We start from the raw sequence: 22,988 nt of genomic DNA, 5'->3' as shown, positions 1-22,988 counted from the left end.
GAGAGAGGAACAAGGATATTTGGGAACTCTTGACTCCTTGATCTCTACCGGGAAGAGAGATTTCCTCCCTCCATATCTTTGCTCAGGGGGATTCTCCCAATCTGGGATCCCCCCCTACCCCCACCATCATATCTCAATACCCCTCCTGCCAGACCCAGTTCATATTCTGCCTCATCTGTGGAGCCTTTCTTGATCTCTAAACAGAAGTCACAAAGGGCAGAGACAACACATCATCCTTGGAAGAGTCTGTGGGCTCATTCGAGCCCATTCCCTTCATTTCACAGATGGAGAAACCATGACATGGGGAGAGGTCTTGACCAAGGTTTTCCCTGGCAGAAGGAGGACTAGAACTCAGACCTCCTAATCCCCAAATGAATCCTCTTTTCCCTCAAATACACTAAATTCTCCCTCTTCGGAGCCTCAATGGGTTGTCTGGGAGCCTCTCTTACTAACCTTATCCCATGATGGCTAGTATTAGAGTTCTCTGGGTTTGGGTTCTGTTCAACTAATAGAAATAGTCAGAATTTGCAGAGCACCTTAAGGGCTTCCCATATCTCATCACATTTGAGCCTTGATTTTTTTTTAGATTTTTATTTAATTCATTAATTCAGAATATTTTTCCACGGTTACATGATTCATGTTCTTTCTCTCCCTTCCCCACCCTTCCCATAGCTGATGAGCAATTCCACTGGGTTTTACATGTGTCATAGATCAAGACCTATTTCCATATTATTGATATTTGCATTAGGGTGATCGTTTAGAGTCTCCATCCCCAATCATATCCCCATCAACCCATGTGATCAAGCAGTTGTTTTTCTTCAGTGTTTCTACTCCCACGGTTCTTTCTCTGGATATGGATAGCATCTTTCTCATAAGTCCCTCTGAATTGTCCTGGATCATTGCATTGCTGCTAGTAGAGAAGTCCATTCCATTCGAGTGTGCCACAGTGTATCAGTCTCTGTGTACAATGTTCTCCTGGTTCTGCTCCTTTCCCTCTGGAGGTCCTTCTAATTCACATGGAATTCCTCCAGTTCTACATTTGATCCTTGAAACAACCCTGGGAGATAGGTGTTCTTATTATCCCCATTTACAGATGAGGAAATAGAGGAGGAAAGAGATCAAACGACTTGCTGACTCTAGTAATTTTCTGAAGTAGGATCTGAATTCAGGTCTTCCTGACTCCGAGCAGCAATCTATCTGTTGTCACACCAAGGAGCCTTGGAATCAGGCTATAGGACAGAAGTAGTCCCAAACACAGGCTCCAGCCCACAGCACTCAACAGGGGATGTTTTTTGGATGAATGAATGATTTGATCTGTAGTAAGGGAAGTTGCAAAGAAGTTGCAAAGATTGATTGACAGCCCTCAAGCCTAGGTTCTGTAAGAGCTGGCTGGGTCAAGATTCTAAAGGGTTGGACAGCTTTCAACTGTCTCTCTCTGAAGCTGGATTCAACACAAAATCTGTGAATCTGAGAGGCTCCCTGAAATAACCATCTTTTAAGCTGCCTTTCTTGGATTATCATCAAGTGTGACTTCCCCGTTCATTCTGGTGGACAGAGTGCTTTGGGTGAGGATTCCTCTACTTCCTGGATCTTTTAAGGACCTTAAACTGAATTCTTCAGTCTGACCCACCAAGGACTCTGGAGAGTGTGAGAATCTGGGCTCCCTATCTGGACTTTATCCTTTGTTTTACTTTTAGATTAGTTTAGTTTAGGTAGACTAATATTAGTGTAGAAACTTTATTGGGTTAAGAATCTGGAGGGGGGCGGAATAGTCAGAAGGTCCATCCTTCCCTAACATTCCCTTCTTTTTGTTAATAAAATCATTTCTATATTTGAGTGTGTTCCCTTTCCTAAACCTTTCTCCCTTTCCCTTAAAATCCCATTATTACAGAACCCAGCTCTCAGGGAGTCCCAAAGATGCCTGGGAAGGTCGTCCTCTTCCCTCTGGAAAAGATGCTGACTGACTATTCAGTCATATGTGCTCCGAGCTCAAGGAAGAGGCTTATATAGTCAGGATGGAAGCAGCTCAGACTAGAGAAGCCAACCAGGGAGGGCTGTCTGGGGGGAGTGGCTCATTTGTTGGCAGGCTCTGAAGGACATAGAAGATATATGGAGGTGGAAAGGAGGAAGCTGTTGGGAGGATGGAGTAGTAGCCCAAGGTCTGATCCTCCAGCCCCTCTGCTGAGCTGGGATGAGGAGGAATATTCAGTGCCCCTCATTGACCTGGTCAGGAAAGGTTGACACACAAGGAATGGAGGAGGGGAAGAAAGGAGGAGGGACAGATGTCAAAGCAGAAGGGAAATTGGAGAAGGACATGTGCCCAGGTCTCCTGGTTATCTCACCTCAGGCCTTGGCATTTGTCCCAGAGGCTACTTATCTAGCTAGCCTCCATCACTTGACTCTGCTTTCCCCTTGAGCAACTTGGCTCTGGAGTCACAGTAAAAAAAAAAAAAAGGAAAAAGGGAGGGGGGTACTGTGTCCTGGAGGTATTGTCCCTCTCCTTCTTCCTCCCACATCAGCCATCTTGTGTCATCCCAGAGAATGCCCAGCCCAGTTCAGAGTCTCAGGAAGACCAAATTTCCAGATCTGGCCAGCCCCTCTATCAGGAACTCCTACTCTCAATCCTCAGATGAGAGAATCCAATCCTCTCCCATGGAGCCCCAAGGTATCGTCTCCCAGACTCTAATCCCTCAAGTCCAACCTCACAACCTTGCCCGAGTGGTCAGTCAGTCTTCACTAACGACCTCCAAGTGACAGGGAACCCATCCATACCTTCCCAAGGCAGACCATTCCTCTTGGGCAACACCTCTGACTGCTAGGAAGTTTTCCCTTAGGTTGAGCCTCAACCTACCTCTTGGCAATTTCAACTCATTGGTTCTGTCTTCTAGGACCAATCAAAACAAGGAATCCTACTTAATGCCCAGAGAACAAGAATAATAACTAACACTTAGATGGCTATTTAAGGTTTGCAAAGCACCGTACATAAGCTATTTCATTTGATATGATTTAATATAAAAATAAATGTGATACTAATTAATACTCATTTTATATGTTATTATTAATCATGATAACAGTTATATAAGTAGCCTGATCTCCTCTGTGTACAACCCTTCAAATACTTGGAAACAGTCATGTAAGTCTTCTCCTGACTAAATATCCTTAGTTCCATCCATTCAGCCTTGAACTGTATGTCATAGCTAAATAGCCTCCCACCCTCATGGTTACTCTCCTCTGGCTCTGCTCAGGAGCTCTTCTTAGATATGATGTCTAGACTTGAACCCAAAACTCTAGGTTGTTGTTCTCCATTGGTGTGGTGAACAGCAGGACAACCACATCTTTCATAGTGGATTTCATCTGTTCTTTTTTTTTCCCATTGGAATCATTTCATTGAGAAGATGTCAATAGATTTGTAACATATGTAGACCTCTAATTAGCATTCATTCTTTTTTATTTTAATTTAATTCTTTCACTTCATTTTCTTTTCTTTTATATATTTATATTTTATTTTTCAATGACATGTAGACACAAATTTTTACAATTGTTTTCTAATGCTTTGTGATTCAGGTTCTCTCCGTCCCTCCCTCCCCCAACCCTAGGTGGTAAAGGGTCTCTTATAGCTTATACCAGGACTTTCATGCAATACACATTTCCACATTCCTCATGCTATGGATGGCATCTTTTTTTTAATGTGTATTGGTTCCACGGCGTAAAAGTGGTAAGGGCTGAGCAATGGAGATTAAATTATTTGCCCAAGGTCACCCAGCTAGGAAGTGTTTGAAACCAGATTTGAACCCAAGACATTCCATCTCTGCACCTGGCTCTCAATCCACTCAGCCACCTAGCTGCCCATTTATCCATTCTTTAACAGCTAGATAGTATAGTGCCATATTGCTGAACCTATGGCATGCATGCCAGAGTGGGCTTGCTCCCTTCCCCCTCTCCACCATGCCTGAGAACATTTCTCTCTATCACACCACCCTCTCTGCCCAGCAGCCCAATGGGAGCTCTTCCTCCATCCCCTATCTGGGGTACAGCAGGGTTGGGAGGGGGGCTCACATGCATCATGAGGGTTGCAGTTTGAGCACTCAGTCTCTAAAAGGTTCGCCAACACTGGCATAGTGGATAGAACATTAGACTGCAATCAGAAAGACTCAAGTTCAAATATTTTTTTAAACTTGGAAAGATTGTGAAAGAGGATGGCCAAGAAAGAAACATGTATATACATATATGTATATATACATATATATATACATATATATATAATATACATTTTTTGTCAAGTAATGCCTTCTGTGACACAAGAATGGAAAGGAGGAATTAAGATACCTGAGAATCATTTCTATTTTTTAAAAATACACCTGTTTGTGAGAAAAAAGGGAAAGAAAAAGAAAACAATCTACAAGTTTTTATTAAAGCAGCTAGGGCAACTAGCTGGTACAGCAGATAGAACACTGGGCCTGGAGTCAGGAAGATCTGAGTTCAAATCTGATCTCAAACACTTCTTTGCTGTGTGACCCTGGGCAAGTCACTTCATTCTACCTCAGTTTCCTCACTTATAAAGCAAGCTGGAGAAGAAAGTGGCAGACCAGTATCTTTGCCAAGAAAACCCCACATGGCATCATAAAGAGTCACATGTGACTGAAATGACTGAATAACAAAAATGTGTTGGGTGCAGGGGCTAGGTACTGGGCTCTACACGAATAAACATATAAAGAATGAAACAATCCCTTCTCACAGGGACTTCTCTGTCTAAGCTAAGGATGAGAGACAACTGGGTATATAGACCTGGGTTCCATCTGGATAGAGATGCTAGTTAAATTCCTCAGAGCACATGACATCACCAAGAGAGCATAGGTTCTGAACCCTTTTATGTTGTGAACCCCATGGACAACTAGATCCAGTGTGTGGCATGCTTGGAGTGATATCTTCCCATGTGGACATATTGGGGGTCCTGCTTTTCAGAGAGCTGTGATGACAGGTAAGTGAAGGGCCTTGGGGAGACCTTGGAGGATGATATTGGTAACTGGTTCTGGTCTATTAACCACATGGGAATACTTTCATAAAGGCCTTGGTTGGTGTTGGCCATCCTCTTGGATTTTTTGTTCTTGATTGCTCTGTCCTTTAACTCCTTTCCTGACAATGTTATAAGAAGATAGGCCTAGGGACCTCCCCATGGATGGGAGACGCTAATGTCTGACTCCAGGAAATGAGCCTAAGTCCTTGGCCTATGGTTTTGTTCTTTTGCATTTTTGGTGAAGGGATTGAATAATCTAGTGACCCAGAATCCCAGAATCTGGGTTTTTACAGCATTCTCAGAAAAGATGTCCCAGAGGAACAAGGAGTGACTTTTGGGACCCCGCTTAGAGGCAGCTGAGACAAGAACTCAAGTGGTCATGTTACTTCTGGATATGAACTTAATCAGACAAATGTTATGTAGAAATTCTGCTAAATGAGCCCACTCTCCAAAGGGACCTAGGAAGGGTGAGGGGCCAGTGTGCCTCCAGGGTGTAGGGAGGAAATAGTCATACTTTTATTCTTTGAATATCTTCAAAGTAAATATACCCTTGGAAAATATGAGGTCAAGCAGTTAAGTGGAAATGGAGCACAACCATCTGGCATCTAATACTGGGGGACTGAGTTGGGGGAGATAAGACTGATAAGGCCTCCAACCAATGGCATTAGAAAAAAGATTCTCTGAATCCCTTAGGGGTATCCTGAAAATCCTAAGTGGGCAGCAGCTTAACAGAACATAGTCACTATTACATCAATCATATTTTTAAATGCATAAAATACATAGAATTACAAAGGAAACTAATTATATTGAAATACAGTTCTTATAATTAAAAAAATTATTGGATACTTCCCTCTCCAGGAGCAGTTATGTTGCATGGTGGATAAAGTTCTAGGCCTGGAGTTGGGTTTAAGTGTGGCCTCAGACACTTCTTAGCTGTGTGACCCTGGGCAAGTCAATTGACCCAACTTGACTTGTCTTGCCACTCTTCTGCCTTATAATTGATATTAAGACAGAGGGTGAGGGAGAAGGAAGAGGAAAAGAAAGAAAGAGAGAAAGAAAGAAAGAGAGAAAGAAAGAGAGAAAGAAAGAAAGAAAGAAAGAAAGAAGAAGAAGAAGAAAGAAAGAAAGAAAGAAAGAAAGAAAGAAAGAAAGAAAGAAAGAAAGAAAGAAAGAAAGAAAGAAAGAAAGAAAGAAAGAAAGAAAGAAAGAAAGAAAAGAAAGAAAGAAAAAGAGAAAGAAAGAGAGAAAGAGAGAAAGAAAGAGAGAAAGAAAGAAAAGAAAGAGAGAAAGAAAGAAAGAAAGAAAGAAAGAAAGAAAGAAAGAAAGAAAGAAAGAAAGAAAGAAAGAAAGAAAGAAAGAAAGAAAGAAAGAAAGAAAGAGAGAGAGAGAGAAGGGAGGAAGGAAGGAAGGAAGGAAGGAAGGAAGGAAGGAAGGAAGGAAGGAAGGAAGGAAGGAAGGAAGGAAGGAAGGAAGGGAGGGAGGGAGGGAGGGAGGGAGGGAGGGAGGGAGGGAGGAAGGAAGGAAGGAAGGAAGGAAGGAAGGAAGGAAGGAAGGAAGGAAGGGAGGGAGGGAGGGAGGGAGGTGGAAGGAAGGAAGGAAGGAAGGAAGGAAGGAAGGAAGGAAGGAAGGAAGGAAGGAAGGAAGGAAGGAAGGAAGGAAGGAAGGAAGGAAGGAAGGAAGGAAGGAAGGGAGGGAGGGAGGGAGGGAGGGAGGGAGGGAGGGAGGGAGGGAGGAATAAGCCTTGATAGAGAGAAAAGAGCCTGGGTCTATTCTTTCACCAGGGAGGCTGGAGGAGGGACATGAGGCATTGGGGGGTGGGATGGGCAGTGGTCCCCTGCCAGCAGAGGGCAGCTGGAACAAACCAAATAAATACAAAGCAAGTCCATCCTGGAGGCAAAACATTTGTGAGAATGTTGAGGAACTCAATCTGAAGATATCTGAAACAGAGGAGGGTCCCCCTAAAATTACAAATGTTCCCCTAGAAAGGTCATTGAGAAAAATCAATAATTAATGACCCACACTGCTCCTTCTTATAAAATTTTTATGAGAAAAATCCACACATATTGTCAAGGCAAGAAAAGGGAAGAGGCAGGTTTTCACAAACTATATTCTGAAATGGAACACGTCTTTATGGTCCCACAAAGGTCTACAAGGTGTAGAGATTCCAAGATTGCTCTTCTATTTATGGTTCATTGACTTAAAAGGAAAAAAAAAGCAAATTACTTCATAGAGCTGCTTAATGTTTTCCCCCAACCCCTGAGTTCAAATCACACAAGATTGTGGGAAAGACCCAGGCACAAAGCAAAGAAGAGAATAGGGAAGTATTTATTCCCCGAAGGCATTTGCAGCTCTCATGCAGGGCATCCTGGACAGAGTTCAAATACAAGAGGGATTCCCTACCCTGCTCAATAGAACATAACCTCCAGGAGGGTAAGGACTATTCATGGTTGGCTGTATTTCAGCACCTTGAACAGCACCCGACACTCAGAAACTTCATAAATGCTTGTTGAGTGACTGAATCCGTTTGCACAGATTGCATCCAGCTTGGTTTATGGTCCACTGCTTTCTACATATTGATATTCATATTCCCTCAAAGGAGTTCAACCTGATTATCCGCTCAGGAAAAATGAAAGAGGTTGAATTGAAGAATGCCTGTTATCTAGTCTCATACAGTTAGATGGATGAACAGCTCATAGAGCTGGGCCATCAGTGCACATATCTTGGACAAGTTTTGAAGATGGAAAATGAAGTGGGTAAAGAATTGTATAAGTCAACCAACCAATTCATTAGGTACTACCATGAGCTGAGCACTGTGCTAGTTTCTGGAGATACAAAGAAAGGAAAAGGACAGTTCTGCTCTCAAGAATAAAGACAATGAAAAACACCTGGCTAGATTGCATTTGAGCTAAACAAAACCCATGTTTTTAAGACCATCATTCTTTGAGAAAATCTCCAAAAAATCAGCAAGGGCAATGGAGAGATGCCTCAGGCTTTCATATATTATCAACAAAAAGATTGAATTTGGAGGCCCACACTTTCTCTTGTCCATAAGGATGGCACAGGAGGTTTTAGTGCAATCAGAGATTTAGAAGGGCAAAGATTTTAATGTTTACAGAGGAAGAAACCAAGGTCCACCCAGATGAAAATGACTTGCCCAAGATAATAATAATAAACATTAGCATTTATTTAAAAGTTACAGAGTGTTTTACAGAATTTATCTCATTTGATCATAAAGGCAGAGCTAGTGTTTGACTTGAGGTCTTCTGATTTCAAAGCTCTTAAGTTTTCCAAGGCTCCACATTAATACCACCATTGATGAGAATGATCACAAGAACATTTATATCATGCTTCAAGGTTTGCAAAGCTTTTACACGTTATCTCATTGGATAGTAACAATGTTTTCTTGTTATATTTATTATTATCAATAAAGAGAATTTGTAAGGTGCTTCAAGGCTTGCGAAGTCTTTACATAAGTTTTCTCATTTTATATTATTTGTTATTATTGCTACATAAATTATCTAATTTTGTATTACTAATAATAGAATAATAATAGCTAGCATTTCTATAATTCTTCAAGACTTACAAAGTTTTTATATGTTATCTCATTTAATATTATTATTAATAATAACAGCTAACATGTATATAGTGGTTTAAGGCTTGCAAAGCCTTTACACATCGGAAGAAGCCTCACAACCCCCCTGGGGGCAGGAGCTATTCCAAAACCCATTTGACAAAGGGCTAAGCTGAGGTCCAGAGAGAGTGAGTTAACTGAGCAGGGAAGGCAGTGCCTGTGGTAGGATTCGCACTGCGATGCCCACTCTGCGTTCCACCAGCGATCACAGAACTTACAGAAGTCAAGGCTGGGTCCCCGGGGGACACCGAAAAGGAGAGCACCCCTTCCCTTCCCCCCCAACTCTCCTGTGGTTCAAGCCACACCCCTCTCTCCTATCCCTTGTGACCAATCAGCACAGGGAGAAGGCCGAAGGGAGGGAGGTAAAGGGCGGGGGTGGGGGGGAGTAGAAGTGGAACCAATCCCCAGGGAGCTGGGGGCAGGGGGAAACGAGGAGCAGCAGGGACCAGAATGCGCAGGCGCCTCAGGGATCTGAGCCTCGTGTTTGAAGCGCCTTCTGCAGCCTGGGTCCCACCCCCTACCTCTGCGCCTGCGCACCCAAGGCCCCGCTGCTGTGCGCCTGCGGACTGCCCAACCGGAGTGGATGCTGGGCTTCAGAGGCTCGAGGCCAGGGCGGCAGGGCGGCAAGGCGCGAGGGCATGGCGGGGGCGGGAGAACGGCCCCTCCCCCCTTCAGGGTCACGTGGAGGGGGAGGGGGGTCGGTTGGGGAGGTAGGAAACGGCCCGTGGGGAGGGGAAGAGCTGAAGCTACAAGTGCCCCTTCCCTCCTCTAACCTCCCCCTTTGGCCCACCCCTCACCCTCCCCCTGATCCCCAAACCCTGACCCCTCAACTCCGACCCTCCCCTCCATCCCCGTCCCAAACGGATCCCTGCCCCCTTTGGAGCCCTGCCTTGACCCCTCTTCTTGCCTCTGACCCCTGACCTTTACCCTCACCCCCTGCTCCTGAGCCTCTGCCCCCCCCCCAGCTGACCAGCCTCTGTCTCCCCTGCCTTTGTCCTCTGGCTTTTCCTGGCAGCCCCAGCCCATGGGATCTTTCCCTCTGCTGCCTGCTGGCCTCTTCCTTTGTCCCCAGACAGATAAAGGGGGTGGTCCCAAGAGTTCCCCATCTCCTTGAGCATGCTGTCCCCCTGCTCTGTCACAGGCTGCCATGGAGCACCGGGGGCTGGCCCCCCGACCAGTGCAGCAGGCTGACCGGACAGGCCGCGTCCGGCACCGGAGGACCAAGAGGGAGCGGAACCAGGCCAGGGCCAGCAGAGGCCCCAGTGCTGGGGGGCCCCGGATACCCCGGGCTCGGCCTCGGTGCTCACTGGCCCACAGGGACCCAGCTCTGGGCCCCCCTGCACCAAAACCTGTGGTTATCACCCAGGGCCGGCTAAGCCGGGCACACCGGGGCCTCCTGGGCAAGGAGGTGAAGTCCCTGAATGTAGACCGGCTGCTGAGTGGCCTGGCTGAGGAGGTGAGCAGCCCCCCAGCTGGGGAGACTCCAGCCCCTGAAACAGCAGCAACAGCAGTGACAGCGGCGGCCGCAGCAGCAGCAGCAGCAACACCCCTGCCCCTAGCCTGGGGAGAGGAGCCCACCTTAGGGCTTCCACCAAAGGGCAAAGAGAATGAAGCTCCTGGAGGACCTACCCCAGAGCCCCCCAGCCCTCGAACACTGCTGGAGGAGCTTCAAGGCCAGCTGCATCTTCCTGGAGCCTTCCCTAGGCGCTGCCTGGTCCAGGAAGCCCGAGCAGAGATTATCGGGGCCCTGTTGGCCCACTATGGGGAACTGCCTGACCTTAGCCAGGTCCTTAGGGGCCTCAGGGAGCAGGGAGCAGGTGAGGAAGAGCCTCAGCTATCCTTTTCCTCATCCCCATCTCTAACCCACCCCTGCTGGACCTTCTTCCCAGGATGTCTTGCTTTGTTCAGGCCTAGTGACCTGGGGAGTCTCCTCCCTGCCTTTCAGTTTTGCCTCTTTGGCCTGCAACTTCTGTTCCTGCTGGACAGGTGGGCCTCAGGGCTTTACACTCATGTTCTTCCTGCTAGGGCCAGAGCCTCAGAGCCCAGAGGAGTGGCAGATGGTGCCCCAAGATCGAGAACCCCCTGATCAGCAGGCTCTGGTGGAAAGCAGGAGGAGGAGGCGGAGGAAGGGGAAAAGGGAACTCATGTTTACCTTGGGAGCCACCCCAAGCCCACCTTCCACTGAGAAGGTAAGATCTTTTCACCAGGGGGCCATGGGAACTGCTGGTTAAAGTGTTTGAGGGAGAGGGCAGGTAAGGCAGGATGCCAAATGCCCACTGTCTTTCCCTCCATTCCTACCCACAGAGCCTGGTGCTGCCCCCGGACCCATGGGTCCCCTCACCCTCACCCCCACCCCTACCCCTTGGATCTGAGCGTGGAGAGACTACTTGGGGCCCTCAGACATCATTTGATGTCCTGAAGAGCATCTGGCTGCCTGCTACCCCACCAACGTGTGCCCCGCCATGGCAGTGGGGAGCCGGGGGTACTGCCCACCCACCTGCTTGCTTACCTAACTCAGAGGCCCTGGACTGGAGCCCTAGCCCCCCAGCCCCAATGCCTGGACTGCCCTGGTTTGTGTCCAGGAGCAGCCCAGAGCCCTGGACTTTCCCCCGGATGAGGCTCTATTGAGAGTGGGAGCCCCTCCCCCAATGCACCCCTCCATAAAGGACCTTGTTGAGAGGATTCTCATCTCTGGGAGATGGCAGTGGGACAGGGGAGAATTAGCTCCCATTTCTTCTTGGTGCTTTAATGTTCAATAATTTCAATAAAAATGTATGAAGGGCTCACCATGTGGAAGGCACTGGGATCAGAGAGACAACAATGAAAATATGCCCTTTCTCAGGAGATTGTGGTGCCCTGGGGCATGCAGTGTAGGATCGGGAAGTGTCCCATGGGTGCCAGCCTCTAAGCAGAACCATGAAGGATGGCTCATATTCTAAGGGACAAAGAGGAAGTTTGCCCCAGGTATGGGGGCATTGCACAGAAGCAGAAGAGTGATAGGAAAGAGACTTGGCAGGAGATGGCAGAGTTCGAAACACCAAGTGAGGCATCAGGGTTGAATCCAAAAAGTCTGGAGCCTGGGCATGGCTCATGCATCATCCCAGCTACCAGGGAGCTCCGAGTGGCAGCTCTCTCTTAGTTCTGGCATTCTGAGCTGCAGTGGACTGTGCTGAGCAAGGATGCTAGATATGGTGAGCAAGAGGCCATGGGGTTGCCAAAGATCAGTCATTCTTTTTTAAGCCCTTATCTTCTGTCTTGGAATCAATACTATATTTTGGATACAAGGCAGAAGAGCGGCAAGGTCTAGGCAATAGGGGTTAAGTGACTTGGCCAGGGCCACCAAGCTAGGAAATATCTGAGGTCAAATTTGAACCCAGGACCTCCCATCTCTAGGCCTATCCCTCAATCCACTAAGTCACCCAGCTGCCCACTAGATAGTCATTCTAAAGCATTTAAGTGTCTGCTGAGTGCCAGACACTGCAGATATAGAGGAAGGCAAAAGCCAGTTCCAGCCCTCGGTGAGCTCCAAGTCCAGTGGGGGAAACATATGAAGACAACTGCACACATACAAGCTATATCAGGATAAATTGGGGGTCATCAAAAGAGGGTAGTCACTAGAATTAAGAGGCATTGGGACTTCTCTTACTAATGGTGAGGGTCTAAGCCAGTTGTTGGAACAGAAAAGAGAATGTGTTCTAGGTATGGGGGAGAGCCAGAGATAATGCCTGGAGCTGAGAGATGGAGGCTCTTGTTCATGGGACAGCCGGGATGCCACTGGATAAACCTGTACATTCTGGGGGTGAGGTGTGAGAAGATTGGAAAGGTGGGGGTGGGGACAGGGTATGAAGGACTTTGAATGCCCAACAGAGCATTTTGTATTTGCCCCTGGAGTTTATTGTGTAGGAGCGGACATGATCAGACCTGCTTTTTAGGGAGATTTCTAGTGGCTGAATGGAAGATAGATTGGGTAGGGAGACTCGATGGCAGCTACTGTAGTAATCCAGGCATGAGGCGACCAGAGGAGAGATGCTGCACAGGAGACATCAGCAAGCCTCGGCAACAGCTTGGATTGGATACGGGAGGGGAGGGGCAGGGTGGAGGTCCGAGGGCCTGGGAGTGAGGTAGATTTGGGGGAGAAAGGTTTGGGAAGCTAACAATAAGGATGTCTGATAGGTATTTGGAGTTACAAGATGTGAGTCTGGAGGTTAGGGCTGAATGAGTAAATCAGCCAGCTATCTGCCTAGGGATCCCTGAATCCATGGGAGCCGATCACCAAGTGAAGGGTTTGGAGGGAGAAGAACCCCAGGGACACCTCTGGGCAGGCACAGGGCAGGATCTGGAGGAGGACCCAGCAAAGGAGATTGAGAAGGAGTGACAGGACAGGAGGAGAAGCAGAAGAGAGAAGGGTGGCCTTTTCAGGACCACAGAAGAGAGTAGCGAGGAGGAGAGAGGGATCACCGATGTCCAAGGCGTCCCAGGAGTCAAGGAGAAAGAGGATTGAGAAAAGGCCCCTGGACTTGGCAGGTAGGAGATCGCTAGTAAGAGATTGGTGGTAACCTTGGAGAGAGCAATTTGGGAGGACTGCTGCCAGAGTGTGGATTAGAAAGGCTCAAGCAGCAAGAGGGAAGAAGATGGAAGCATCCCTTAGAAATGGCCTTCCCAAGGAGTTAGGGAAGGAGAGAAATGGCGGACGAGGGATTGAGAGAGAGAGAATGGGGAAGATGGCTGCATGTTTGTAGGCAATAGAGAAGGGACCAGCAAATGGAGACTGAAGCTAAGGGGCAGTCTGGTGGAGGAGGCAGGAAGGAGACAGTTTGTGCAAGGTAGAAGGCCCGCTTTTGCCTGTGCCACTGGGATAAAGGCAGAGGTCGGGGAAGTCATCTGAGAGCTGAGGACAAAGGAGGGAGCTCAAGGGACAGCCTCTGGTCTTCTCTGTAAAATAGGAATCAAGAATCTCAGCTGGGAGGAGTGGGGATGGGGCAGGGGGAGGCACCCTTGAGATTTGGAAGAGTTGATGTGGAGAGTGGGATGGTGAGTTAATTCAGGAAGTATAAGAAGGGCCCAGGGAGGTCATATGGAGCTCACATTTGGTATGAAGCTGCTCAGCAGGAGAATGGACCCAGGTCAGAAGCAGATTGAGGAAGAGCTCTGGTTCCAGTAGCGAGATTGGGTGGAATGGGGAGCCTTTCCAGTAGGGAAGCACCAGGGTGGGACCTGTGTTTAAGAAGAGGATTTGGTCTGGCCCTGATATAGGGGGCAGCCTTTGGAGGGGGAGGGCCTGGCAGCAAAGAACATCTGCTCTAGCCCACGGGAGAGGGGGAAGCAGAGGCCATTGAAGGCAGCCCCAGTCCTGGAGCCAGGGTTGCTGGACCTCTGCGCTCCCCCCAAGAGGATCCCCAAAGAGGACAATGTTAGGAAATGAGAGGGCTGGGTTCCTGGGGCAGTCATTGTTGGAAGCCCATCATTGGGTGAGGGAGGACTACTGACCACACACCAGGCCCTGTGGTTAACTCCAGTTTGCAGAGAGCCATGCAGGAGCCAGCCAGTAGGGCTGGGGCTCAGACCCCAGGCTTTTGGGCCACTGAGTCAAGGACTGATTCCACCCAGTGCCCCAAAGGTGGGTGTCCACCAGGAAAAGCAGCAGAGGAGACCTGCTTCTGTTGCCATCTGGAGTGGGGGGAAGCCCTCCCTCCGTGGGCCTCCCTTTAATACTCGGGAAAATGCCAGGTGCAGATCGCTGAGGGACCGAGGGGTAGAGCTAGAAGGAATCCTGGAGAGGAAAGTGACCGGCCCGAGGTCACACAGCTAGCCTGCAAAGCCCACATGAGAATGCGGGCCTCTGGAAAGGTCTGGGACTGCCCTAGCGTCCATGGAGTGCTTCAGATTCAGAGCCCCAAAGGAGGGAGCCACGTCGGAACATGGCCCAGGGAACAAGCCCTCCTCCCAAGGGGCTCAGCTGCCACTCGGCCCTCGAAGCCCCGGAGAGCCCCACGAAAAAGAGATGGGAGGGCCATAAGGGTAAGGGTGGAGAAAGTCGTGCAGGAGGAGGCTCCAGGTGCTGCGGGAGAGCCCCATCCTCATCCTCCAAGGCCAGCGAAGAAATCTAGAGAGATGGGGAAAACGGGCTGGATCCAGCAAGGCAGGGGCTTGCGGTGGGAGAGTTCGGTCCTCACAACCCCGGAGGCCAGAGTGGAGGAAGAGGGATGGGAGGGATGGGCACGGTGAGTCTGGTACTCGTAGCCACGGAGACCAGCGGGGAGGAAATGGGATGTGAGGAATGGGCGTGGTAGCGGGAGAGTCCGGTCCTCGCTGCCCCAGAGGTCGGTGCAGAGGAGGCGAAGGAGGCGGAGCGGAGGTAGGGTGGGGGAGGGGCCGGGCGGCCGCGGTAGCGGCCCTTTAATCGGGCGCGCGCGCGCGCTCGGCCCCGCCGGAGTCTCCGGAGCGGGAGTAGGATGGAGCCCCCGCGCGCGCCCGCGCTGCTGCTGCTGCTACTGCCGCTGCTGCTGCCGCTGCCCCCCTGTGCCCGGGGCAAGTACGTGCGGGGCAACCTCAGCTCTAAAGAGGTGAGCACGCGGGGGCCCGAGCCCGAGCGGGAGCCGCCCTGGATCCCAGCCCCTCCCCCGCCCTGAGCCCGACTGCCTTGCGCGGGGCCCCGCCCCCAGGAGACCCCCACTTCCCATCACCCCCGCCCCTCTTCTCTGGGTTCCAAGCTTTTAAAGACCCTCGCCCGGGGGCCCGTGGAGATGCTCGATCCACCTGGGGGCGGGGCTGGGAGAAGGGGCGGGGCTAAATGAGGTACCTGGGGAGAGGGGAGGGGACAGCGAAAGAGGCCAGGGGAGCAGAAGAGAGCTCGTCCAGAGCAGGGGAGGAAGGCTGGGAAGAGGGGCTGCCCTGGGGAAAGGAGCAGATGGAGAGGGGAGGGGGCTGGGAACTGAAGAGGGGAGCACATTTTGGGGTATGGTCCGCGGAGACCTTGAGATCAGGTCTGGGAAGACGCTGGGGCTGAGGAGAAGTCGGGGTCAGGTCTGGGGAGACAATGGGGAAGGTGGGGCAGACAGCCCGGACTGGAAGATCCTGAGGTCTAGGCAAGTGTTGGGCAGAGCTGTACTGAGGGCCGGCCGGGCAGGCTCTGACCCTTTGCCTTCCCTAGGACTGGGTATTCCTGACGAGGTTCTGCTTTCTCTCCGACTATGGCCGGCTGGACTTCAGGTTCAAATATCCTGAGGTGAGACTTCCCCCGAAAGCCCCAGGGCAAACTTCCCCAAAGGGAGACCTTCCTCGGGACTCCTGAAACGAGCCCTCCGGAGCTGCGAGGCTGAGGATCTGGGATCTGAGGATCAACTGCCTTTTTCTTCCCCTCCCCTGTTGAATGGGGGCGTGGGGGTGGACCACCTCATCCAAGCCCTTGATCTAATCCCATCTTCCTCAAATCTCCAGAGGGGCCCCCTTCCCCGTGCCTAGTCCACCCCTCCCCTGCCTGTCTTCCCAGGCCAAATGCTGTGAGAACATCCTGCTCTACTTCGATGACCCTTCCCAGTGGCCAGCAGTGTACAAGGCCCAAGACAAGGTGGGAGACCCCTGGGAGAGGGAGAAGTGAGGCGGGGGAGCCCAGGGGGAGGGCTGGGGAAGGACCAGCCCGGGAGGACGTCATCCCTCCATCCCCCAGGACTGCTTGGCCAAAGAGGCGGTGATTCGGCCCGAGAACAACCAGGTGATCAACCTAACTACCCAGTACCCCTGGTCGGGCTGTCAAGTAAGTGCGACTGGAATTGGGGAGGAAGGGGGCGTGGCCTGGGCTTGGGGGAAGGGCTGGCTGGGTGCTGTGGAGAGGACCCCGACCAGAAAACGGGGAGGAGCCTGGACGTAAGGAGGCGGAGACTAGGGCAAGGGGCGGGGCCTATTGGAGACTTGGGCGGGGCCTGGGCCCGAGGGCGGAGTCTTGAGTGAGGGGCAGAGATGGGTGGGTTAACCGAATTTATTAAGCCATTACTGTGTGCCAAGCACTCTGGGGGATGCGGGCCCACGGCCTTGGCCCTATTCCCTGAGGCCCCCCTTGGCAGGTGGTGTCCGAGGGGGGTGTCCGCTACTTGAGCTGCTCCAGTGGCCGCAGCTTCCGCTCAGTCCGGGAGAGATGGTGGTACATTGCCCTCAGCAAGTGCGGGGTAAGGTGACCTGCCCCAACTCGTGCCCCCTAACCTGACCCCTCCCCCCTGCTGTCCTGCCGAGGCCCGGCCCCCTGGCTCAGGCCCCACTGCCACCCTGCAGGGGGATGGGCTGCAGCTGGAGTATGAGATGGTGCTGACCAATGGCAAGTCCTTCTGGACCCGCCACTTCTCCGCTGATGAATTTGGTGAGTCCAGCAAGGGCCGGATCTGTGAGGGCATCCAGAGCATCTGGGTGGCTGGGCCCTGACCCCATCCCTGCTCTGCCCCCTCCAGGGATCCTGGAGACAGATGTGACCTTCCTCCTCATCTTCACCCTCATCTTCCTCCTCTCCTGTTACTTCGGTTGTAAGTCACCATGTAGATGGGGGAGGAGAGGGGAGCCCCTGGAGGATGGTGTGGCCTTGGGGGGTGCCCCATGGACACCTCTCCCCCTCCACCCTGACCCCAGACTTGCTGAAGGGCCGACAGCTGCTTCACACCACCTACAAGATGTTCATGGCGGCAGCAGGAGTGGAAGGTGAGAGCTGGGGGCCCGGGACCCCTGGATCCCCGAGGAGCCTGTTCACGGCGATCCTGGCTTCCCGGGAAGCTCTTCCCAGCACCCTAAATGCGCATGGATTGACTGTCTTTGCCTTTTCCAGTCCTCAGCCTCCTGTTTTTCTGCATCTACTGGGGTCAGTATGCCAGCAACGGCATCGGCAACGAGAGCCTAAAGATCGTGGGTGAGGCCTGGACTACGCGGGCTGGGCACGAGCGGGCCGGGCCGGGCCTTGGGGCCCTCTCTGAGCCCTCCTCCTTCCTCTCCCTCAGCCAAACTACTGTTTTCCGTCAGTTTCCTCATCTTCTTACTGATGCTGATCCTGTTGGGAAAAGGCTTCACGGTGACACGGTGCCTGGGCCCGGGGGCAGGAGGGGCAGATCTGTAAAGAAGAGGAGTCTGGGGCAAGGCCTGGGGGCTAGCCAGGACCCTCTTTCCTGATGCTATCTCTCCTTTTCTCCCTCCATCCCCAGGGGCCGGATCAGCCACTCAGGCTCAGTGAAACTCTCGGTCTACATGACACTCTACACGCTCACACACGTGATTCTCCTTATCTATGAGGCCGAGGTAGGAGCCTCCCCTCCCCAGGGGCTGTGCTGGCCTCTCTCCCCTCTGCTTGTGCGGGGGCTCCCCATCTGGCCCAGCCACAGGAGACACAGCCCCACTCGGAGGTCCAAGAGCCCAGCGCCCTCCTCTTGGGGGTGAGGAAGGCGGCCCCAGGGCCTGGCCTGGCCGCTGTGTCTCTGGCTCCTGACTAGGGGCTTCTCTGTCCCCGAGCACTGGAGTTAGAGAACGTGGGGGTGAAGGTTGGCTCTGGGCCTCAGTTTCCTCCTCCGAAAAGGAAGAGGGAGGACTAGAGGGCCGCAGGCCTGCCTCTGGGTTCCTCACGGTCTCCCGCTCCCCTGGCCAGTTCTTCGACCCAGGGCAGGTGCTCTACACCTACGAATCTCCGGCGGGTTACGGGCTCATCGGCCTCCAGGTGGCCGCCTATGTGTGGTTCTGCTATGCGGTGCTGGTCTCCCTGAGGCACTTCCCCGAGAAGCAGCCGTTCTATGGGCCCTTCTTTGCTGCCTACACACTCTGGTGAGACCTCGACCCCCCACCCCCCATCTCTGCCCCCGGTTCCTCCTGCTCCTGGAGAGCCTTCCGGACCTCTTCTCCCCACTCTGCCACCCGAGCTCCGACTCTCATGAATGTCTGTTCCCTCCTTACCTTTGCTCGAAACTCCCCCTCCTGACCTCTGACCTCTCCTAATCCAGGCACCTTCTCTGCCTCTGACATCTTCTGGTGAGACCATAGCCTGGGCCTGGCCTGGGAGCCCTGTCTGGGGAGGGGCCTTGGGCAGGGCCAGGGGAGGGCCGGGTGCTGGACCCCTCCCCCCCTGCCCCTTAGGGGGCAGCCCCTGGGGCCAGGGAGCGGGAGGCGGGCAGAGGTCAGCCTTTGCCCCCTCCCCCAGGTTCTTTGCTGTGCCCGTCATGGCCCTCATCGCCAACTTTGGCATCCCCAAGTGGGCTCGGGAGAAGATCGTCAACGGCATTCAGCTGGGCATCCACCTCTATGCCCACGGGGTGTTCCTGGTGAGAGCAGAGCCGGGATGGGGGCATCAAGCTCCGACCCTGGGCTCCGGCCTCCATCCCTCCTCACTCCCTCCATCTCTGCCCTCTCCCGGCCCCCCTCCCAGATCATGACGAGGCCCTCCGCTGCCAACAAAAACTTCCCCTACCACGTGCGAACCTCCCAGATCGCCTCGGCGGCGGCGGCGGCGGCTGGGGGGGGCCCCGGGCCCGAGGGGGCGCCGGCAGACAAGGCCTTCCCGCAGCACGTCTACGGGAACGTGACGTTCATCAGCGATTCGGTCCCCAACTTCACGGAGCTCTTCTCCATCCCTTCGGCGTCAGGGGCCAGCGTAAGCTCCGCCGTCCGGGTCCCAGCCTCACCCCCTGGGAGCTGGCTCCGCCCCCTGCGGACCTGGCTGCTCACCCAGGCCCCTCTCCCGGGCCCCGAAGACGCCCCCCTCCCCTCCCAGCTCCTGGCCCCGCCCCTGGAGTACCTCACCCCCGTCCCCGCCCCGCCCCCGCCGAGGCGCCGCCGACCCCCGATCAGCCCCCCCCCGGACTTCAGGACCCCGCCTCGCCCCCTCCCCTCCTGGGTCCTGGCCCTGCTTCGGACCCCTCCCCCGGCCCCCCGAGTGCCCCCTCCCCCGGCCTTCCAGGTGCCCCCTCCCCCGCCCCGCTCCCCGGTCCTGGCCGCACGGCCGCTGACGCCCCCGCCCGAGTTCCTCACCCACGACCTGACCCTGCCCCCGGAGTACCTGTCCCCCCTCCCCACCCGCCAGGGCCGCTTCCTCTCCCTCCCCGAGTCCCCCAGGGCCGGCCACTAGGGACACGGGAGGGGGAGGGGGGAGAGGAGATTTCGGGACCACGCCCTCCCCTCCCTTCCCCTCCCCCCCTGTACTCCCGCCCTCGACTGACCGTCCCCTCCCCTCCCCGAACCCTCCCCCCAGGCTGGGAAGCAGGTGGAGGAGACCGCGGCGGCAGAGCCTCCGAGGGGCCGGGTGGTGACCAGGGCCAAGCGGGCCTCCCCACCCCCGGGCCCCGCTGGGGAGGGCCTGCCGCCCCCTTACCAGCTCCACAGGCCCCACCCAGGCTTTCCCGAGTACTTCAGCGTCCATAGCAGTGCCGGGGCCGTGCCCCCCGTCTGAGGGCCAGCACCCCACTCACTGGGGCGGGGACACCCTGGGACCCCACGGGCCATCGTGCTTCCCCCGCCCCATTCCGCGCCCCACCGACCACGCCCACGTCATTTTGTGCCAAATGGCCCCAGTGGGAGCCTCCCTCCCCAGCCCCTCCCCCGAAGGCCTGCGTGGGACCCCAGCCTCCTCCTGCTCCGGGATCTCCAAGCGTGAAGGGACACTGAGGCTCTTCCTGGGACACCCTGGATCCTGAGCCCCCCAGATGCCATGACTTGCGGCTCTCCCTGCTCCTGCCCTCAGGCGGAGGTAGCAGGCCCCTGGAGGCGGGCTTTCTTTTCTTGCCAAAATAAAAAGATGAGAACTGCTGTGGACCTCTGGGCCTCCCCCAGGCTCCAGCCTCCTTTGCTTGGGGTGGGAATCTAGAGGCCTTCTTGAGGCACAGGATGGCCTTGAGACCCCTAGTCCAGATCGGGGCCTTTGGGGTTGGTTTGCTGAAGCCCAGAATAAGTGTTTGAGTCCTGGGGAGCTCTGCTGAGGAGGGAGGGACAGCCGGTCTATCAGGGCTGCCTGGCACTTCTGGGACCTCCTTGGTGGAGCACAGCCAGGCCAGGCTGGGGGAAGGCGCTCACAGAGCTCTGGTGAGGCCAGGAGAAGCCCGGCAAGTCCTGGTCTCCAGGGGCTCACAGTCTGGTGGGGGGCCGGAACGACATGCAACCTGAGGATAAGTTCCATATGGGGTAAACTGAGGCCATCATCAGAGGGAAGGCACTAAGGATTTCCTGAAGAACTTCAGCTGAGACTTAAAGCAGCCAGAAACCAAGCAAGGCACAGCCAGAGAAGACACTCCACTTGGGGGAGGCAGCCAGGAAACCCCTGTCACTGGAACGAGGAACACAAGTGCCCGTCCCACTCTGGGTGACCCTGTCATGGATCCTGGAGGGGTTGGCCATCTCCTTCTCCAGCTCATTTGACGGATAAGGAATGGAGGCAAATGGTGAAGTGACTTGCCCAGGGTCACACATCTAGGCTGGGGCTGGATTGGAATTCAGGTCCACTGGGCCACCTGGCTGCTCCAAAGAATTCATGGCCAGAATAAATGATAAGAACATTGGAAAGAGAGAAGATCGGGCCAGGTTTTATTTTATCTCGAAGGTGATACGAGGCGCCTGGGGTTCACTGAAAAGGGGGGTGATGTGATCAGACGAGGCACTTTGGGGAAATCACTGAGCACCCCAGAACATGGAACGTCAGAGCCCAGAGAGGGCTTAGAACCCCGCCTTGTTCTACCAGCATGGAGAGCTGGAGGCCCTGGTGACACAGGGATGAGCAGTTGGGCTGTGGCCACACAGGGAGAAGATGGACATTTGGGGTGGCCCCCAGGCTGCCAGGGACCCACGAAGGCCATTCGGCTCAGGGTGGTCTGAGTCTCAGCCGGAGGCTTGCCCCTTCCAGTCTGGTAGAGGCTGTCCAAAGCCAGGCTGGAACAGCTCGAGAAGGCAAGTGAGAGTCACACCCCAGGTACCGACCGGGAAGCAGGCTGCCTCCCAGCCTCCATCCCTTGACCTCCGAGCTGGGCCTACTCAGATCCACTGCTGTTTGTTGAAGAGCCCCAGAGACAAATTCATTCATTTCCCCACCCGTCCAGCAAGGATGGACCACCCTGCCTACCCCCAGGGATGGGAAGAGGGCAGAGAGGGGGAAAGAAAGGAGCCTTCAGAACCGAGCAGTTGGTGGAAGAGAGAGGAGGCGGCCAGAAAGAGCAATAGATTAGAGCCATAGGGTCTGGGTTCGAGTCCCAATTGTGCTACTTACCTATGTCCCTTGGGAAAGTGAGTCAGGCTTCTCCGTGCCACCGTTTCTTCATATGTAGAATGAAAGGGCTATATATAGTAGGTGGTCCTCAAGATCCCTCATTCCTTCATGACCCTTTGATGTAAAAACAAACAAAAAGCAGGCTCTACCCTCAAGGAGGAACTCCATGGCTGGTAGATAGAGAGCTAGGCCTGGCAAAAGAAAGACCTGAGTTCAAATCCAGACTCAGACACTCACTAGCTGTGTGACCCTGGGCAAATCAATTGACCCTGTTAACCTCAGTTTCCTTTTCTGTAAAATGAGCTGGAGAAAGAGATGGCCAACCACTCTAGTGTCTTTGCCAAGAAAATCCCAAATGGTATCACTAAGAGTCAGATGAGACTGAAAAAAAATGAACAAAAACCCTCAAGGAGCTTACTAGGGAGCAGAAGAGGTATTTGGAGAAACAAATACAACCAACCTTATTTGAAAACATAGACTGAATCAACAAATTGGAGGTGGGAGGTTCTGTCTGTGGAGAGGAAAGTGGAATCAAAGAAGGCTTCATGGAAGAAGCAGTGCCTGAGCAGAGGCTGGAAGGAAGACAATGGTTGGGATGGGGAGAGAATGCATTCAGGGCATGAAAGACTGGTTGTGCAGAGTCAGAGAGGCGAGTTTAGGGGTCACAGCTTAGAACTGCTGGTTTTAAATGCCCTGATGAATAATCTGTATTTTAGTCTAAAGGGAACCTGGGAAAAGAGGGCTGGATTTGGAGTTGGTGAAGCTGGGTTCAAATCTCAACTCTGTCACTAAGGCCTCTTGTTCCAAGGCCCTTCGAGATGCTGACAGCCTTTGTTCTAATGTGGTCTCCAGCTATGAACTATGGGAGCTTGGGAAGCTGGCACGACCCCTCTGAGCCTCAATTCCTCCTTTTCAAAAATGAGACAGTTGGATTACATGACCCCAAAGATCACTTACAACAAGCTCATACAGGTTCATGAGAGCCTATTGATTGTTCACTTTTCAGTGTGGCAATCAGCAAATGCTGTAACTCGGGGCTGGACTTACTGTTTCTTGCTGGACTAGACTTAAGAAAAGGATTGAGAAAACGCAAATAATGCGAATTCATTTTCAAAGTGTTTCCTGTATATTTTGCC

The 22,988-nt window shown here is 53.1% G+C and overlaps 2 protein-coding genes across 3 annotated transcripts; both read left to right on the top strand.

Annotated features, from left to right (window-relative positions):
* The first annotated feature begins 9,314 nt into the window (after window positions 1–9,314).
* Window positions 9,315–11,431, top strand: PRR19 (proline rich 19). The gene is made up of 3 exons (XM_016427263.2): window positions 9,315–10,462; window positions 10,671–10,834; window positions 10,950–11,431. Exons 1-3 carry the CDS (start codon window positions 9,793–9,795, stop codon window positions 11,271–11,273), a joined length of 1,158 nt encoding a protein of 385 aa, XP_016282749.1. The 5' UTR covers window positions 9,315–9,792; the 3' UTR covers window positions 11,274–11,431.
* A 137-nt stretch (window positions 11,432–11,568) lies between these two features.
* TMEM145 (transmembrane protein 145) lies at window positions 11,569–20,405 on the top strand. Of its 2 annotated transcripts, XM_056797043.1 has the most exons (15): window positions 13,623–15,208; window positions 15,796–15,870; window positions 16,135–16,212; window positions 16,312–16,398; window positions 16,706–16,807; window positions 16,911–16,995; window positions 17,084–17,155; window positions 17,259–17,327; window positions 17,452–17,532; window positions 17,621–17,699; window positions 17,822–17,915; window positions 18,259–18,431; window positions 18,805–18,925; window positions 19,030–19,254; window positions 19,852–20,405. In XM_056797043.1, exons 1-15 carry the CDS (start codon window positions 15,098–15,100, stop codon window positions 20,047–20,049), a joined length of 1,650 nt encoding a protein of 549 aa, XP_056653021.1. In that variant the 5' UTR covers window positions 13,623–15,097; the 3' UTR covers window positions 20,050–20,405. The 2 variants fall into 2 exon arrangements, with proteins under 2 accessions (XP_056653020.1, XP_056653021.1); XM_056797042.1 differs by lacking the exon at window positions 19,852–20,405 and having other exon boundaries at window positions 11,569–15,208; window positions 19,030–19,844.
* Window positions 20,406–22,988: the final 2,583 nt, after the last annotated feature.

Source organism: Monodelphis domestica, chromosome 4, assembly GCF_027887165.1.
Source record: "Monodelphis domestica isolate mMonDom1 chromosome 4, mMonDom1.pri, whole genome shotgun sequence".
NCBI lineage: Eukaryota > Metazoa > Chordata > Mammalia > Didelphimorphia > Didelphidae > Monodelphis > Monodelphis domestica.
The sequence above is the reverse complement of the archived record's forward strand: the minus strand, read 5'-3'. Positions and strand labels throughout refer to the sequence as shown.

Excerpts from the sequence above, each read along its gene's own strand:
- PRR19 (XM_016427263.2), top strand. The coding sequence starts at position 9,793 with ATGGAGCACCGGGGGCTGGCCCCCCGACCAGTGCAGCAGGCTGACCGG. Across the intron at positions 10,463-10,670 it reads CCTCAGGGAGCAGGGAGCAG|GGCCAGAGCCTCAGAGCCCA; the intron begins GTGAGGAAGAGC and ends TCTTCCTGCTAG. Across the intron at positions 10,835-10,949 it reads GCCCACCTTCCACTGAGAAG|AGCCTGGTGCTGCCCCCGGA; the intron begins GTAAGATCTTTT and ends TCCTACCCACAG.
- TMEM145 (XM_056797042.1), top strand. The coding sequence starts at position 15,098 with ATGGAGCCCCCGCGCGCGCCCGCGCTGCTGCTGCTGCTACTGCCGCTG. Across the intron at positions 15,871-16,134 it reads TCAGGTTCAAATATCCTGAG|GCCAAATGCTGTGAGAACAT; the intron begins GTGAGACTTCCC and ends CTGTCTTCCCAG. Across the intron at positions 16,808-16,910 it reads TTGCCCTCAGCAAGTGCGGG|GGGGATGGGCTGCAGCTGGA; the intron begins GTAAGGTGACCT and ends GCCACCCTGCAG.